General features: G+C 41.9%; 1 protein-coding gene across 7 annotated transcripts in view; it reads left to right on the top strand.

The window, feature by feature from the left end:
- The window catches only part of usp32 (ubiquitin specific peptidase 32), a 143,041-nt gene that overhangs the window by 111,097 nt on the left and 12,178 nt on the right, over positions 1 to 19,766 (top strand). For all 7 annotated transcript variants that reach the window (XM_061783063.1, XM_061783068.1, XM_061783065.1 and 4 more), the window contains 4 exons: positions 3,682 to 3,768; positions 3,919 to 4,039; positions 8,438 to 8,629; positions 19,032 to 19,173. In XM_061783063.1, the coding sequence (XP_061639047.1) occupies positions 3,682 to 3,768; positions 3,919 to 4,039; positions 8,438 to 8,629; positions 19,032 to 19,173 (542 nt within the window). The remainder of the gene's footprint in view (positions 1 to 3,681; positions 3,769 to 3,918; positions 4,040 to 8,437; positions 8,630 to 19,031; positions 19,174 to 19,766) is intronic.

The raw sequence follows: 19,766 nt of genomic DNA, 5'->3' as shown, positions 1-19,766 counted from the left end.
GCCTCCTTCCCTGCCACAGAGGTGACACTCCACGTCCCTAGAGGCAGTTTCTGTAGCCGGGAATCGGACCGCCAAGGTCTCCGCCCGGATGTCTACTCCATTGGCCCCTCCACAGGTGATGAGCCCATGGGAAGGGGGACCCAGAGGGAGTGCCCGGTGGCCCACGTCCAGGCAAGGGAGACTTGCCCATTTATGTGTTTCATCATAGGGGGTCATTTAAGCCGTGCTATGTCTTTGCTTTGGGTGACCCTACCAGGGGCATAAAGCCCCAGACAACTTGGCTCCTAGGATCATTGGGACACACAAACCCCTCCACCACGATAAGGTGACGGCTCAGGAATCATGCATACTTTAACTTATTTCATAGTATGGAATGTTAGAATCTGCTTCAATCGAGTGATATTACGCAAACAGAGAACAATAGTCAGAAGCAGTTTGGATGAAAAAAAACTGTGCCTTTAATTCTTGGCCAATTTTCATGAAGAGTACGAGGAGGCAGGACTTATAGGCAGAAGTTAGTTCCAGAAAATACACTGTTTAATAAACAACTGGCAGGCAATCAGCAAAGGCAACGGTGGCAAAAGGCAAGGTCAATATTGAAAACAGGTTGAGTCAGAGACGTGCAATATAAAGAATGATGGAATGGGATGACGAGGTACAACGGACTGGCGACCAGAGAGAATGAGACACAAGGTTATATGCATCGGGTAATTTGGTTCAATGAGGCGCAGGTCGGGAAGATGCACTCTGGAGCAGGTGTGGACAAGGCAGGGGGAAGCTAACAACCGCAACATACTTTGTTATATTGCAGCCATTTTTCCTCAATGTACACACAGCACCCCATATTGACAGAAAAAAACTTTTGCAGATTTATTCCAAAAGAAAAACGGAACTATCACACAGCCATCAGTATTCCGACCCTTTGCTGTGACATTCATCTATTTAACTCGGGTGCTGTCCATTTCTTCTGATCATCCTTGAGATGGTTCTGCACCTTGGAGTCCAGCTGTGTTTGATTATACTGATTGGACTTGATTAGGAAAGCCACACACTTGTCGATATAAGACCTTACAGCTCACAGTGCATATCAGAGCAAATGAGAATCATCAGGTCAAAGGAACTGCCTGAAGAGCTCAGAGACAGAATTGTGGCAAGGCACATATCTTTGGGCTTTGCTCCCAGTAAATTTCAGGGAGAAATGCCCGATGGGCCTTTACCGTTTCCACAGTCCACATCCGTCCTCTTTGTTGAGGTAAGTGGATGCCTGTTAGCACACTTCTGCTCGCCATTTTGAGACATCGGTAGAGTTGTTGCATTCCCAGACTGTCCATTTGCATCCACATACACTTAGAGACGGTGGATTTTCGTTTCCAGGATTGACATCCTCTGCAGCAGTCCGTGATAGTCCTCAGTGGAAAAGGGAGGCATCTTGATTGCTGGTCTTGTTCCTAATAGCTGGCTTGTGCTAATTAGCAGGCCACGCTCACGTAATGCTGCGATGGTATCAGAAAATATTGGAATATGGCAACAACTGACTGTATCTACAAAAAAAGTACAGTCCCACAGGTTTCAAAATATCCAGGAGTTGCTGCTTCTATTTTATTTTATTTATTATTATTATTTTTTAGAAGAAAAACAAGCTTATCAGCAAGAAAAAATTTCAACAGAAGCCAAGCAAGCAGAGCGAGCAAAAAACTGCACTGTACGAGAGCGAGAGAGCTAAGTCTGTGTTTCTGGAACCAAAAGAGGATAAGCGGCCTCGAAGCAGGAAGAAAATCATAAAATCGCGGCAATGGCGCAATATTTCTTGAAAATTGACTGCAATTGTGAGTTGGAAAATGTATGTTTTATATATACCCAATATTACTTCTATTAGTTTTATACAACCTTCAGATGCTTTATTGTTCAATTGTGACGACGAGCTGTTTTTTCGATAAAGATAAATTGAGTGCAGTTGGACAAAGAGAATTGTTTTGCTTTCCTTTTCTTCTCTGTCTCCCTCACTTCAATATAACAAAGGTGTTTCTTTGCTTGCTCTTCAATAAGGGGGGACAACTCGTGACGGCTTGTACCTTTTCCTCTCTTTGCAAAGAGTCTTCTTTTTTTCCTTGTAATAAAACCCCACAAATTTTCTCCGGGCACTCCGGTTTCCTCCCACATCCCAAAAACATGCATTAATTGGAGACTCTAAATTGCCCGTAGGTGTGAATGTGAACGCTTCTGCAGCTTTTGGTGCTTTGGCGACACTTAGAGGTGATGCTGGGAAAATGTTCTCATAAATCTGCACACCAGAGACACATGACAAATTAGCACCGATGAACAATTCATGCCCGGCAACATTTGATTTCAACAACGCAATTGAGGCAAGGGCCGAGAATTCATTTGTTAACCAGTGTACTTAATGAACCCCTGATATTTGTGAGGTGATCATTTATGCCGCCTATTGCCCTCACAATCGCTTCGTGACTCCAGCACATGCACTGAAAAAAAGTCTTTTGAATTTACTTCATTTGAACATGTGCATCGGTTACACATGATTAAAATGTGTTTAAATTGACATAATGTACCCCTCTTGCTTTTTTTTCAGCGAGCGTGTCCTCTCCTGTGTATTGAAATAATACATTGAGTCATCAAAAAGGAGTCAAAGTTTTTGATATCGTCTTTGATATGCTGATGTGCTTCTATTTGAATTCAAAAGATTTATTACAAATACCGCACATACATTTACGCATGAACCTTTCTCTCACAGGGCTGAGTGTAGGTTACTGTCTGAACACATTTGTTGTGAGTTCTAAAAAAACATGGTATTAACCTTGTGGGGTGATCATTGTCAGCCACGTGTCCTCCCGTCACCCACGATCGCAGCGATTCTCTCCTCGAACGGGGTGAGGCCCTCCGCGCCGATTCTTCTGCCTTTTTTTGGCCCCACTTTGGCGGTGGGCAGCTATCGTCCGCTTCACATCCACCTTAATGTCTGACCACTTCTTTTTTTAGTTCAGCGTGTGCGCGCTATTCTGTCTCCACAGCATTGACAGCCGCACACGCGCCGTCCCATTCGCTCCTCTTTCGCGTGTTGTTAACGCCGTAGGACAGCGTGCCAAAGAGGATTTTCTTGCGCGCCTCCACTTCATTGAGCAACTTCACATTCAGAAAACATATTTTTCTTCATTACCTTGCTCATTTTCCTTTTTTTCTGATCATGCAGAGATCGGCATCTTAGGTGCAGGGTTCATTTAAATGTGATTTGCATATTCAAAAGTGGGCGTGGACAGGGAGGAGTCGGCTACTCCAACATGTGCGCTCATTTCCACGTTGATTGGAATGTACGAAGGAAATGTGCTTGGATTCATGAGTATCATACATCTGAATATTTTTGTGCGTACGACGTTTTGTGGATTCGAGCGTACGCCATGTTTTAGGAGGAAATCCACGCAAGTCTTTGTGCATGAGGCCCCTGGTCCCTGACTGGCAATCATTGTCCCTACACCGTATTTGTGTGGCCCTCATTTGAGGGGAGTGCATTCAAATTGGACAGGCTTGTGGGAAGGCTACAGGGCACCGCAGAACTTTAGCCTGACCCCCAATCCAAATCACAAAGGACACAGGCCCCCAATGCATGTTATGTGGTGCATGTGGAAGCCCATGTTTCTTAAATATGGATTTTCCTGTTTTTATCTTTAGTGATGACAGCATGGGTTACCAGTACCCCTTCACTTTACGGGCTGTGGATAAGGACGGTACCTCATGTGCCTTTTGCCCTTGGTATAGGTAAGAGACAAAATATTTCCCAAATCCCAAATGTAATATGTAGAGGGAGTTACTCATCAAAATTACAAGTTGATATTGCAATTCTAGGCATATAATGGAGCTTCTTATGTGTATTTGCTTGGGCATGTGTATGTTTTTTTTTTAATTCAGGTTCTGTAGTGGCTGTACAATTTCGTGTACAGACGAAAGAGCATCATTAAGCAATGCTTACATTTCTGTGGACTGGGACCCTACTGCCCTGCACCTACGCTACCAGACCTCCCTGGAGAGAGTGAGACACTCATTAATCCCTCATAAATAGTTTAGAATTGTAAGCGAAGTGGCCAAATACCAAAACCATCCTGCATGTTTATTTTATTCTCAACCTAAGAATAACCTTGCTCTTAAGCACGTCTGAAAAGTATTAGTCAAAAAAGAAATTGTTATACCCTCAGAAATTGCCTGTGCTAACTGCAGTGGAAAGGAAAAATTGGAACGTTCTGTTGATTTATACAGTGGGTACGGAAATAATTCAGACCCACTTAAAATTGTCACTCTTTGTTATATTGCAGCCATTTGCTATAATCATTTAAGTTCATTTTTTTCCTCATTTATCTCTGAAGCTCAGCCACAGTGATCGTTGGGTTCTTCTTTACCTCTGTCACCAAGGCTCTTCTCCCCCGATTGCTCAGTTTGACCGGACGGCCAACTCAAGGAAGGGTTCTGGTCGTCCAAAACAACGTCCATTTAAGGATTATGGAGGCCACTGTGCTCTTTGGAACCTTAAGTGCAGCAGAGATATTTTTGTAACCATTGCCAGATCTGTGACTTGCCACAATTCTGTCTCTGAGCTCTTCAGGCAGTTCCTTTGACCTCATGATTCTCATTTGCTCTGACATGCACTGTGAACTGTAAGGTCTTATATAGACCGGTGTGTGGCTTTCCTAATCAAGTCCAATCAGTATAATCAAACACGGCTGGACTCCAATGAAGGTGCAGAACCATCTCAAGGATGATCAGAAGAAATGGACAGCACCCGAGTTAAATATATGAGTGTCACAGCAAAGGGTCGGAATACTGATGGCTGTGTCTTTTTTAATAAATCTGCAAAAATCTCAACAGATCTGTGTTTTTCTGTCAATATGGGGTGCTGTGTTCACATTAATGAGGAAAAAATGAACTTAAATGATTATAGCAAATGGCTGCAATATAACATAGAGTAAAAATGTTCAGGGGGTCTGAATACTTTCCATCCCCACTGTATATAAGTAACTATACTGAGCCTGAAGTATGGAACACACAGACGTCACCAGGTGCTGGATTTCATCCCCGGTGATGCTCTGCCAGGCCACTCATGCAAATGTATTTAGGTCTTGCTTGTTCTTGGGGCATTTTCCCTTCCATTTTGTCTTCAGCAAGTGGAATGCATGCTCAATCGGATTCAGGTCAGGTGATTGACTCAGCCATTGCAAAACATGCCACTTCTTTTCATTAAAACACTCATTGATTGCTTTCGCAGTATTCGGGTCATTGTCCATCATCAAATTAAAGCTGAAAGTCTGCAGTTCAAGAACATATTTTTCGTTTCATTTGAAATCCATTGTGGTGGTGCTTAGAGCCAAAAAGATGAAAATTATGCCCATGTCCCAATATTTATAGACCTGAATACCACCTCATCAGTGAAGTATGGTTGTGGTAGTGCTATGCCATGTACATGTGTGGCTGCCAATGGAACTGGTTCCCTTGTATTTATTGATGTGACTGCTGACAAAAGCAGCAGGATGGATTCTTTAGTGTTTTGGGGAATATTGTCCGCTCATATTCAGCCAAATGCTTTGGAACTCACTGGACGGAACTTCACATTGCAGATGGACGATGTTCAAACCCGTTCACATACAGTGGGTATGGAAAGTATTCAGACCCCCTTACATTTTTCACTCTTTGTTATAGTGCAGACATTTGCTAAAATAATTTAAGTTAATTTTTGTTCCACATTAATGTACACACAGCACCCCATATTGACAGGAAAAAAACTGAATTGTTAAAATGTTTGCAGATTTATTAAAAACGAAAAACTTAAATATCACACACTGTGACATTCATATTTAACTCGGGTGCTGTCCATTTATTCTGATCACCCTTGAGATGGTTCTACACCTTCATTGGAGTCCAGACCTTACAGCTCACAGTGCATGTCAGAGCAAATGAGAATCATGAGGTCAAAGGAACTGCCTGAAGAGCTCAGAGTCAGAATTGAGGCAAGGCACAGATCTGGCCAAGGTTACAAAAAAATTTCTGCTGCACTTAAGGTTCCTAAGAGCACAGTGGTCTCCATAATCCTTACTTAAATGGAAGATGTTTGGGACGACCAGAACCCTTCCTAGAGCTGGCCGTCCGGCCAAACTGAGCATTCGGGGGAGAAGAGCCTTGGTGAGAGAGGTAAAGAAGAACCCAAAGATCACCGTGGCTGAGCTCCACAGATGCAGTCGGGAGATGGGAGAAAGTTCGAGAAAGTCAACCATCACTGCAGCCCTCCACCAGTCGGGGCTTTATGGCAGAGTGGCCCGACAGAAGCCTCTCCTCAGTGCAAGACAAATGAAAACCCGCATGGAGTTTGCTAAAAAAAAAAAAAAAAAACACCTGAAGGACTCCAAGATAATGAGAAATAAGATTCTCTGGTCTGATAAGACCAAGATAGAACTTTTTTACCTTATATTCCAGGCACTGCTCATCACCTGTCCAATACGGTCCAAACAGTGAGGCATGGTGTTGGCAGCATCTTGCTGTGGGGGTGTTTTTCAGCTGCAGAGACAGGACGATTGGTTGTAATCGAAGGAAAGATGAATTTGGCCAGGTACAGGGATATCCTGGACGAAAACCTTCTCCAGAGTGCTCAGGACCTCAGACTTGGGCCAAAGGTTCACCTTCCAATAGGACAATGTCCCTAAGCGCACAGCTAAAATAACGAAGGAGTGGCTTTAGAACAACTCAGTGACTGTTCTTGAATGGCCCAGCCAGAGCCCTGACTTAAACCCAATTGAGCATCTCTGGAGAGACCTGAAAATGGCTGTCCCCCAACGTTCACCATCCAACCTGTCAGAACTGGAGAGGATCTGCAAGGAGGAATGGCAGAGGATCCCCAAATCCAGGTGTGAAAAGCATCATTCCCAAAAAGACTCATGGCTGTATTCGCTCAAAAGGGTGCTTCTACTCAATACTGAGCAAAGGGTCTGAATACTTATGGCTGTGTGATATTTCAGTTTTTCTTTTTTAATAAATCTGCAAACATTTCAAAAAAAAATAAAAAAAATTCCTGTCAATATGGGGTGCTGTGTGTACATTAATGAGGGGGAAATGAACTTAAATGATTTTAGCAAATGGCTGCAATATAACAAAAAGTGAAATATTTAAAGGGGTCTGAATACTTCACTCACGGTACACGTAACAAAACTAATAGTTACAGAAGAAGAATAAAATAGAGGTTGATGAAACACACTATTTGTAACTGTAAAGGCACACAATGAACATTGCTGCGTTTTCCGACATGGTCGGGAGGAGTCAAATACTCGCCCTCGGTAGCTCAAATTTGGCCAGTAATTGTTGGCTCCCGTTTCGGGGTACTTTGCCACGGAACGGGAACCGGTGGAGGAATCGCGAGGCCTGGAGGAATGATGCGGGAGGGAGCGGTCGCCCAATCAGTAGAATAGACTCCCATGGTTGCCTAACATTCATCAACGTGTCCCCTCCCTTGCTCCATCTGCTGGCCGTATCCCAGACTGCAAGCTCCCAAAATTACAGCGCAACTACCGAAAATTACCCAGCGTAGCCTGAGGTGCCCCAAAATGTTGACTCAATGAACAAACCCGCAGAGGATGATCGTGAGTGGTCTTAAACAGCACACAATCCACCCGCACACCTGTCACGCACAGCTGCGCATTTTTGGGAGAACCATCAAAAGTTTTTTATGACATTGCATTTGACAAAATACACTCCTTGCTGCTCTAATGCTGTGAACAACTGGTTCAATGTTCATAAAACATGTTACAAATAATGTAATACTTACCTTTACAAACAATGTACATTATAAATATTAAGTTAATGTCATGTAAAAAAGATTCTTTATTCTATACTTAATTTGAAAAGTATATGTTAAGTGAAGTTTAGAAAGACGTGTCTTATTTTTTTGGGGAAAAACACGTAGCCTATTTAAGGAAAATCAAGACTGACATTTTATTTTTTAATAAAAACAAGTATTTAAGTCAAGAGACTTATTTTTCATAAAACCTTTATTATTAAACATTTCTATTAAAAATGCAGTAAAGTATTGTTTAAACCGGTTTAAATTTTTATAACAAAGCGGTGTTGTCGACAGCTGCGGAATGTAACTAAGAAAAAGTGAGTTGTAAACGAACTTAGTTACTTTGGAAATCAAGGAATCAGTAAAGTAACTAAGTTACTTTTCAAATCAAGTTCCTTTTTCAAGGTAAGTGGAGCAGTATTGGCCTTACCAGGGTACAAAGATGGTTAAGAATAAGCCACATCAATTTTGCGAGGTGCTGGTGTTAAATGATCAAAATTGAAATTACTGGATTGCAATTGAGTTTAAAAAAATTAGAAATGTACTATCTAACAGCGCTGCCGATTGTTGCCTTCTCCAGGATGTGCTCATTTGGCAAGCTTGTCTCCGTAGGTTTTCGAGGAACATTGCAGTGTGGAGATGTCTCATCAGACCCAAGCTGAGCCGATCAGTCTAGATAGTTGCCTGAATGCCTTCACAAGCGAGGAAGAGCTCGGGGAAGATGAGCTCTATTATTGCTCGAAATGTGAAACCCACCGGCTGGCCACAAAGAAACTTGACCTCTGGAGACTTCCACCAATACTGGTCAGTGGTTGTGGTTTATTACTTAAAAATACTCAAAGCATTATTTAAACCTAATCTGACGTACAGTTTGGTCCAGTTTACAATGTACAATGACAGTTTATTGTTTTGCCTTTATACATCACCAACTTGAAATAAATGAACCAGGATTTGTCTGAAGTGTAGACGTAGATAATGCGTAAATTTAAAAGGGAAATATTATGGAAAAGTGACTTTAATTAGTCAGTGAATTGTTTGTGTAAAAATATTGCTCACCCAGTAAATGTGGAATTACACAACTAAATATTTTTTGGAAACTGCCTCATTTTGAAAGTATGTCGGTCACCAAGCTGTTTAGCCTTTGACCCAACTGTGACATCACATGAGTAGGTACGGTGGAACCTCGATAAAATGGACCCCGACATAACGGATATCGGTTGAAACAGACTGAACAATGTGTCCAAAAATTGTTTCCGTTTGTCACTTAAAATGCCGTTGACAAAGTCTGTTAGTTCCAGAATTGGCCGCTGTTGTTTACTGGCGCTGTGGCGCAATGCAGGCAGAGAATGGGACTGACGTATTTCCGGGTCACAGATAAACAATAATAATAATAGATCCTCCCGTGCCTAAGTGGCGGCCATGTTGAATGTGGGGCATTGACGTGGCGGCCATGTGATGATGGTTTATCTATCGTCTATTGTACACAGAGCAGAGAGAGAGTGTCATGGCTGCAGCGCTGAGGAGTACAAAACACTTTGGAGTCTGGAACATGCTATTTTGATGTCAAGCCGTTCGACTTTGGCAACAGATTTGGAACTAGGAAGCACGCAAATTCCTGATGGCTCATGAAAGCGACTCGCCTACGATGAATACTGTACGTCAATGTCACCATGACCAAGCACACGTGGTAAATTGGGATAAAATGTGAAACATTTTCAAGCTTTTTGAAAAATATTTATTTACAATAACTTTGTACTGCGCTGGGCACTTTTAGGCCACTCAAAAAAAACTACAAATCTATAATTTTGTACTGTACAGTAATACGGCTGCTGCTTCTTCTTTTCCTCTCGGCTTGTCCCGTTAGGGGTCGCCACAGCGCGTCATCCTTTTCCATGTAAGTCTATCTCCTGCATCCTCCTCTCCAACACCAACTGCTATCATGTCTTCCCTCACGACATCCATCAACCTTCTCTTTGGTCTTCCTCTAGCTCTCTTGCCCGGCAGCTTCATCTTCATCATCCTTCTACCAATATACTCACTATTTCTCCTCTAGACGTGCCCAAACCATCGAAGTCTGTTCTCCCTAACTGTCTCCAAAACATCCAACCTTGGCTGTCCCTCTGATGAGCTCATTTCTAATTTTATCCCTGATGCAGTCACACCTACAGCCCACCTCACCACTGTTCTGCTACCCTCATACATGTCCTGTATTATTCTAACATACTTCTCTGCCACTCCAGACTTCCGCATGCAGTACCACAGTTCCTCTCTGGGTACTCTGTCATAGGCTTTCTCTAGATCTACAAAGACGCAATGTCTAACCTTCTAACCTTCTCTGCCTTTCCATTTTTCATCCTCTTTAAAGCCTTTCTAACTTCCCCCTTACTAATCATTGCCACTTCCTGGTCCACCACACTTGCCTCTTCTACTCTCCCTTCTCTCTCATTTTCCTCATTCATCAACTCCTCGAAGTATTCTTTCCATCTCGCTAGCACACTGCTGGCACCAGTCAACATATTTCCATCTCTATCCTTAATCACCCTAACCTGCTGCGCATCCTTCCCATCTCTATCCCTCTGTCTGGCTAGCCTGTATAGATCCTTTTCTCCTTCTTTAGTGTCCAACCTGCCATACATGTCATCATATGCCTCTTGTTTGGCCTTTGCCACCTCTACCTTTGACCTGTGTCGCATCTCAATGTATTCCTTTCGCCTCTCCTCGGTCCTCTCAGTGTCCCACGTCTTCTTAGCTAACCTTTTTCCTTGTATGATTTCCTGTACTGTGAGGTTCCACCACCAAGTCTCCTTCTCTCCTTTCCTGCCAGAAGATACACCAAGTACTCTCCTGCCTGCCTCTCTGATCACCTTGGCTGCAGTGGTCCAGTCTTCTGGAAGCTCCTCCGTCCACTGAGAGCCTGTCTCAGCTCTTCCCGAAAAGCTGCACAACACTCGTCCTGTCTCAGCTTCCACCACATGGTTCTCTGCCTTTGTCTTCCTAATCTTCCTCCCCACCACCAGAGTCAATTTACACACCACCATCCTATGCTGTCGAGCCACACTCTCCCCTACCACTACCTTACAGTTGGTAACCTCCTTCAGATGACATCGTCTGCACAAGATGCAATCCACCTGCGTGCTTCTACCTCCGCTCTTGTAGGTCACCCTATGTTCGTGCCTCTTCTGGAAAAAAGTGTTCACTACAGCCATTTGCATCCTTGTTGCAAAGTCTACCACCATCTGTCCCTCCAAGTTCCTTTCCTGGATGCCGTACTTACCCATCACTTCTTCATCACCCCTATTATCTTCACCAACATGTCCATTACAATCTGCACCAGTCACGACTCTCTCTCTGTCTGTAATGCTCAGAACTACTTCGTCTCGCTCCTTCCAGAATTTCTCTTTCACCTCTAGGTCACATCCTACCTGTGGGGCATAGCCACTAATCACATTACACATAACACCCTCAATTTCAAGTTTCAGCCTCGTCACTCGATCCGATACTCTTTTCACCTCCAAGACATTCTTAGCCAACTCTTCTTTTAAAATAACCCCGACGCCTTTTCTCTTCCCATCTACACCATGGTCAAATAATTTAAACCCTGCCCCTAAACTTCTAGCCTTACTGCCATTCCACCTTGTCTCCTGGACACACAATATATCAACCTTTCTCCTCATCATCATGTCAACCAACTCCCGAGATTTTCCCGTCATAGTCTCAACATTCAAAGTCCCCACATTAAGTTCTTGGCTCTGTGCCTCCTCTTCTCTTTCTGCCAAAGAACCCACTTTCCACCTCTTCTTCTTCTTCGACTTCCACAGTAGCTGAATTCCATACCGGATCGGTCGTGGCCCAGGTTAACAACGTCAGCCACCAGCGCCGTTAACCTGCAGCGCGCCGCAGGCTGACGTTGTTAACCTGGGCCACGACCGATCCGGTATGGAATTTTTTGGATGAACGCAAAGTTATTTGGTTGGCAAAGTTTTAAGCCGGATGCCCTTCCTGACGCAACCCTCTGGATTTACATTTATCCGGGCTTGGGACCGGCCTACACTTTGCACTGGCTTGTCTATTCAAAGCACAAAATCTGGTCATGGTTGTTTTTTTATATAATCAAAACTCAATATTAAAAGATATTGTTCAGAAATGGTATTTTAAATTTTGCCAATATCACATGTTTAAGCTTGAGTCCAGTAACTCATACCAACAGAAGCAACACAATATAAAACTGCATTTTTAAAAACATTATTTTGAACTTTAAGGAGCTTACATTACATTTAAACATTTTAAGAGCTAGAAAACCAGACTGTCTCAGACTGTGGGCACACATTGTTTCTTGTCCCTTATGAAAAAAAGTTTTATTTTCAGCTGCTGTATCTTTGCACTTAGCTGGTGTCCATTCGAGTTCATAATGACCTTCTGGAAAAACTCGAAAGTGTAGTTGAGGTTTTGTGGAAAGGCTGGATCAAGGGCGTAAATGAGCCTGTAGCGGACATGCACGCCGCAACTTTGAAGCGTCACAGAGACTCGCGACCACCTGAGAACCCCCTACTCCTCCACGCTGGCCTACTGTGAGACGGTGTGTACTTCAAGTGGACCTTAACCTAATTAGCAGCTTCCCGTCAAATCTTGATTCCTGCCTTCAAAAGACCCCTTCCCAGACCAAATGTTTGGGGAAGACTGTGGTTAATAGCCACCGATGCGCGTGAAGCGCCACCCACTGGCGTTGAGATGAACTGCAAGCAGAACTTGTGGACGTGCCTTTGATGTTTGCTGATGTTTTTTTTATACCTAGCACACTGTAGAAATATTCCCAATGTATGCCTTGGTGTCTGTGTCCCCATTCTCACTTTGACAGGTCCTCTGCAAGATTTTGAAAGCGGTTCATGATTTGAAATCAAACAGTACGAAATGTTGTATTGAACAATAAGCAACCCATCTGCCACGACCAAAGTTTAAACAATGATGGCGTCGTTTTCGATCGAAGAAGTCGACCACGCGGCTCCGATCACTTTCCCTAGCCACGATCGGTCAGCTGCTGGGATCCCTGACGGATCCCGCATGCCTCTGAGGGCCAGAGCTCGGCTCGCCACCAGGTCAACCGGCAGGGAAGTTATGAGCGCATCCCAAACGGGACAACAACTTTCCTTTCCTATTTCTTTTTATTTTTGCGCATCTGGTTTTTCTTCAACCGAACCTCCTTCGTTTCCACTTGAGGTCTGGAGGAAGACCCACCCCAAAGACCAGCTGATCTGCGTTCGTGAGTCGACACTGCAATGCTTACTATGATGTACAACATCAGTGCGTAATAATTGTGGGGAAATTACTAGCTTCATACGAAATCCCAATTTTGCCTTCTCTCGCTCTGACTCAACGCATTAAACGCTCACACGCTCATTTATCTTAGCCCAGCGACCACACACGATATCCTAATTTCCATTTTTGTACGCCTTATTTTCTTTCTTTCGTTTACCCTTAGTGTTATTTTCTTGTAGTTGTGTGTTTCATTAAATATACCATAAAATTCCACACGTGGTCGTACTTTATGTCTGTTCTGAATTTGAGTAAATCTCTGTAACCTAGGACTCAAAATTTCGTAGAGTGTAGCAACCTACAGATCATGAGACTGATTTAATAAGGTTTGTCGTCATTTCGCCTAAAGTTAAACTTGAAAAATTTGACGTGTTGGCCTTTTCGAGACATTGGTTTGATTTTAACAATCAAATAAAATTTTATGATAAACCGGATGTAACGCAAACGTCGCTCCCGGCTTATTACTTTATCCTCAATTAATTACAATTCTTATTTCATACATAATCGCTACAAGCCCAAACAGCATGATGAACCCTATGAAAGGGGAAGTAAATGCAGTTTTTTTTGTTTTGTTTTGTAATTTGTATGTACAAAAAAAAAAATGACTGACTTCACTCTGCCATCAGGCCATCTGTTTATGAACTCCTTTATCATAGGCCTCTGCTCCACAGCTTCAAGGCATCTGTGGGAGGTTTTCTCCATTTTTGCTTTTATCAAAACCTCAGTTCTGACAACAAAGCAATTCTCTTGTTCTCCAAGCTCTCTGCACTTTCACCTTTTGGGTGCAAAGGAATGTAGTTAACTTCTGCCTTTCTAGGCTTCTTGATATTTAGCTACAGTTTTACCCTGGCCTTCTTTGTGTTTCAAGGAGTTTACACAGATTTCAGGATGACCGAATCTCCCAAGCTTTGTCCGATAATTTTGCATTTTATATTTTAGTGACTGCTTCCACCCCCAAAATCCTGTCTTGAATCCTAGACACCCCAAACAAGGATGGATCTTTGTCAAAACTGATGCCACGCCTTCACACTGATAGTCTTTTGAGTACTTTGTATATTTCATTATTTCTTGAGCTAGGCCATCAAGGATGACCCCCTTTAGCTTTGGGCCAGGGTTGAAGTATATTCCATTTGCCTCAAACTCATTATTTCTTTTGCAGTAACTCAAATTCAGCCTCATCGGTAAATTTAGGGACCAAAAAGACTGTGGGCCAGGAGGACAAGCCTGAAGACTTGACATTCTGAGGATGATTGTGTGGTTGACGTGTACAGCATGGAAATGCTGCTTGATGAATACATGGAGGAAGAAGAAAGGCTGTCAACAATTGGGGTGCTGGTATTTGAAGCCTCATCAGTCAAATTGTTCTGAGCACATAGTGACGTAGGGTTCCAAGGTCAGCATGACAGACGTGTATATTACTTTGACTGTGCTCTTGTTTTGGATTTCTTTAACTGAAGTTAGTCATGAATTCATTAAGATCTGAATCCATGTACTGTAAACGGATCTCTTCTTGCAGTTGAAAGCATGTCTTTATTTGTTGATGTAGTTCGTCTACTGTTTCTGGAATTTTTAGAATGAGTAGTATATGTGTGATTTAATGACTTACTCCATGTATTACACGTACAAGGACAATCTTTGTATGGAAAGATGTGCTTGCCTGAAATGCTTAAGCAAAAAATATCTGCTAGCAAGTTCTACAGTGCACTCTTTGCACTTCCACATTAATTATCCTGAAAAGGAAAATAAAAACAATGAGCACAAACTGAGCGTGATAATCATACAAATAATGTCCTGGCATTACAGTAGGCAGTCTATTACTAACAGTCACTGAGAGGTTGCCTCCAGTGCCCTTGTACCATTGATGAAACTGCAAAATATGAGACAAATATATTGAGTGAAGATACTCAAAATGTCATCAAGAAGACGATGTTTAACCGGAGCACTTATTTAAAAATCCAGCAGATATTCTGTGTTTTGGGAAACTCCTTATTTGCTCTGCCGCAACTGCTGTTTGCTCAATTAAAAGACAGAGCCTGCATAAGGATGTTCATAAAATCATTCTAATTTCATCTGAAATCAATCTAATTAATTAATTGTCTCCATCTCCCTTCATTTCTCAAACAAACAAAAGCACGTCGCTAATTAATATGCTGAATCATGTTCTTCACTGTTGTGCTCACATATTTTATCCACAATCAAGTATCCCATACACCACTGACACTATGGTTTTGGTATGGCAATTACACACATTATACATTACTGAATGCACGATACAGGTTACGCATAAACAGGGAACATTAACAAGTCAAAAAATATCTCACTACCCGAGTATAACATGACAAGTTAGCTCCCAAGCTTTACACAGAATACAATGGGACAGAATATGTGCACGAGCCCACTACAACGTAACGCAGCAGTGGCACAGCAGCTACAAATAGCAAGTCTGTGTACACCTGCATCACTATTTTAGCAAATAGTACATTTTAAAAAAGTTCAATGTTAATGTGTACAATAATAAGTGCTGTACTATGTTAATGTATGCACAACACTTAGTCACAAACTCTTAAATACAACCCCAATTCCAATGAAGTTGGGACGTTGTGTTAAACAAATAAAAACAGAATACAATGATTTGCAAATCATGTTCAAGCTATATTTAATTGAATACACTACAAAGACAAGATATTTAATGTTCAAACTGATAAACTTGATTGTTTTGAGCAAATAATCATTAACTTAGAATTTGATGGCTGGGACAGGTGGCAAAAAAGACTGCAAAAGTTGAGGAATGCTCATCAAACACGTGTTTGGAACATCCCACAGGTGAACAGGCTCATTGGGAACAGGTGGGTGTCATGATTGGGTAGAAAAGGAGCTTCCCTGAATTGCTCAGTCATTCACAAGCAAAGATGGGGCGAGGTTCACCTCTTTGTTGACAAGTGCGTGAGAAAATAGTCCAACAGTTTGAGGACAATGTTCCTCAACGTACAAGTGCAAGGAATTTAGGGATTTCATCATCTACGGTCCATAATATCGTCAAAGGGTTCAGAGAATCTGGAGAAATCACTGCAGGTAAGCGGCAAGGCCGAAAACCAACATTGAATGCCTGTGACCTTCGATCCCTCAGGCGGCACTGCATCATCAATGTGTAAAGGATATCACCACATGGGCTCAGAAACACGTCAGAAAACCAATGTCAGTAAACACAGTTCGGCGCTACATCCGTAAGTGCAACTTGAAACTCTACTTGCAAAGCAAAAGCCATTTATCAACAACACCCAGAAACGCCGCCGGCTTCTCCGGGCCCGAGCTCATCTAAGATGGACTGATGCAAAGTGGAAAAGTGCTCTGAGCTCCGACGAGTCCACATTTCAAATTGTTTTTGGAAATTGTGGACGTCGTGTCCTCTGGGCCAAAGAGGAAAAGAACCATCAGGACTGTTATGGACGCAAAGTTCAAAAGCCAGCATCTGTGATGGGGCTGTGTTAGTGCCAATGGCATGAGTAACTTACACATCTGTGAAGGTACATGCAGATTTTGGAGAAACATATGCTGCCATCCAAGGAACGTCTTTTTCATGGACGCCCCTACTTATTTCAGCAAGACAATGCCAAACCACATTCTGCATGTGTTACAACAGCGTGGCTTCGTAGTAAAAGAGTGCGGGAACTAGACTGGCCTGCCTGCAGTCCAGACCTGTCTTCCATTGAAAATGTGTGGCGCATTATGAAGCGTAAAATACGACAACGGAGACCCCGGACTGTTGAACAGTTGAAGCTGTACATTGAGCAAGAATGGGAAAGAATTCCACCTCCAAAGCTTCAACAATTAGTGTCATCAGTCCCCAAACGTTTATTGAATGTTGTTAAAAGAAAAGGTGATGTAACACAGTGGTAAACATGACCCTGTCCCAGCTTTTTTGGAACATGTTGCAGCCATCAAATTCTAAGTTAATGATTATTTGCTCAAAACAATAAAGTTGATCAGTTTGAACATTAAATGTAGTGTATTCAATTAAATATAGGTTGAACATGATTTGCAAATCATTGTATTCTGTTTCTATTTGTTTAACACAATGTCCCAACTTCATTGGAATTGGGGTTGTACTTGCTCCCAACTTGATTCGCTGGGGCGAGGAGGGGAAGGGGGAGGAAGAGAAGGAAGAAGAGGAGAAAGGGAGCGGAGGCGGGCACATGCCAACCACCAGGCGCTACTCGTCTCTCAATTTGCAATTTAGCGTTCATAATTTACGTTCGTGTACATTTTAACAAAAAATAAATGTTGCGTGAAAGAGCTTGAATAATTTTCACGTGTGTATGTTAATCAGAATCATCTTTATTTGCCAAGTATGTCAAAGACACACAAGGAATTTGTGGTAACATTTATCAAAAGAATCTGATTCCAGAACATGCGAGGCTTTCATAAATACAGATGCATATATAAACACAGGGGTACCTTGACTTACACGTTTAATTTGTTCCGTGACCAAGCTTGTAATCCGCTTTCCTCGTAATTTAAATAAATTGAGATCCCATTAATCAGTTACAGCCCCCCCCCCCCCCCCCCCCCCCAAAAAAAAACTTTTTTTTTGTTGTTTTTGGTTTTTAAAAGAAAAAGTGCACTGTATTGTATAAAAACATAATAAAAAGAGAATGTCAAGAAATTAACTTGTTTTATAAATTGTAGTTGCTGTGCGTTGGGACAAGCCAAGTCACAACCACAACAGCTGTATTGTTGTATGTGTGCCTTTTAAGGGTAGAGCTGTGTATGAGGCTTAAAAAGTGTTTTTTATTTGTTTTTTTCCATTTTGTTTTTCAAAATATAATGGGGCAGAAGTGTAATAATTTCTTTAGCATTTACATGCCGTAAAATCTACGGCAAGTTTTTCTCAATATGACAAGCACAGCATGTTTGATGCATAGTTTTGTTTTTCAAATTTAAAAAAAAAAAAAAAAAGGAAATATATGTCCGATTTTATTTAGTTTTAAACGTTATACACTATTATGTATAGATGGGAAGTTTGTATTTAAGGTTCACTGCGATGTTCAGGAAAGCAGGTTCTGGGAGAACAAATTGTTATGAGTGAGTTAAACAGCTGGAAAATCCTGTGGTAACTTAAAATATCATGGCAATTGTGTGATAATTTGCACATTGTAGCACAGCAAGGTTCATTTTATTGTTTGTGTTGCTTTTGGGAAGAACATCTCTTATTTGAAGCCTCAGACTCAGCTGTTTAATCGAAGCTATGAATACACAGCTGTCATATTTCACCGAACCAAAAAATGCTCATCCGTGTCATCCGCAACGAAAATGACCTTGGCGTGACCTGCAAAGAGCCTATATAAAGTTTTTTTTTTTATAATCCATCCATCCATCCATTTTCGGAGCCGCTTCTCCTCATTAGGGTCGCGGGCATGCTGGAGCCTATCCCAGCTACAACCGGGCAGGAGGCGGTCCCGGTCCTCAGAACTGTGAGGCAGACGCTCTAAACCAGTCACCTACCGTGATTTTATTTTATTTTATTATTTTTTTTTTTTTTAAATCAACCAAGTGAAGGCTTACAACTCGAAAAACCCGTCAGCTTGGGCTCTCTTAAGTCACGGTACTGCTGTATGTGTTTTTGGTAAGGGCAAAGATCACTTTCTTGGACCCCACAATTTGTAAGCCTCTATATTTGTTAATGAAAATGTCTCTTGATTTTAGATTTTAACAGTGATCTGCTTGCATTCTCTTGTATTCTTGAATTGAGTTTGTGTTCATTTTGTTCTTTCTTCACCAAGGAAAGGATTTTGCCATAATATACTTGCGTTATCTTCTGTCTGTTTCAAGGCAAAGCTTTAATTCTTCGTCATTGCCCGAATATTTCTGAGTTGAACTCGTTTGTGTTTTCTATTAGATTGTCCACTTCAAGCGGTTCCACTTTGTGAATGGTTGTTGGATCAAGTCTCAAAAGATTGTTAAGTTCCCAAGAGAGAATTTTGACCCCAGCAACTTCTTGGTTTCCAGGGACCTTGAACTGTGCTTCCCTCATTCATACAGTAAGTGTTGGTTAGTTGGAGGTTTCTCCATTTGGGTCCTTACTGTGTTCTCCAACCATCCTCCAGGTAACTCATGATTTAATATTCCTAAGTCACCCTGCAAATCACACTTGCAAACTTTCAAATGTATTTTACTTTTTGGAAATATGAACATTTGGATAGACTGAAAACCTGACTGCTGCAGCAGTCCACGGTGTGCGACCCAACAGTCAATTTAAAAAAATAAAAATAAAAAAAAAAGCAGGCGAAGATCCATTATTCAACCAATATTGAGTTTCCGTTTACATCTTTGTGCTCAAATGACCAATCATTGTCTTCTTTTCGATACGGTTAGAACGCAAGCATCCCGTAGGAGCCTGTTGTTATACAAAATCAGGTATTTAGAACATGGGTCAGCCATTTTGACCAATTTTCATTCAAGATATAAATTTTACATCTCAGATTAAATGTGATTCTCTCCATAATGTATATAATGTAAACAACATCAACCCTGGCGTTTATGGTAGGTACGCCACTTTTTGGTCAGGCCCTTCTTGCTTGCCATTATAAATGGTCTTAATCGACTCTATTGCCAAAAGTATTCACTCACCCGC

This window comes from Phyllopteryx taeniolatus, chromosome 8, assembly GCF_024500385.1.
Source record: "Phyllopteryx taeniolatus isolate TA_2022b chromosome 8, UOR_Ptae_1.2, whole genome shotgun sequence".
NCBI classification, from domain to species: Eukaryota; Metazoa; Chordata; class Actinopteri; order Syngnathiformes; family Syngnathidae; genus Phyllopteryx; species Phyllopteryx taeniolatus.
Note: the sequence above shows the minus strand (reverse complement) of the source record. Positions and strands in the feature narration are given on the sequence as shown.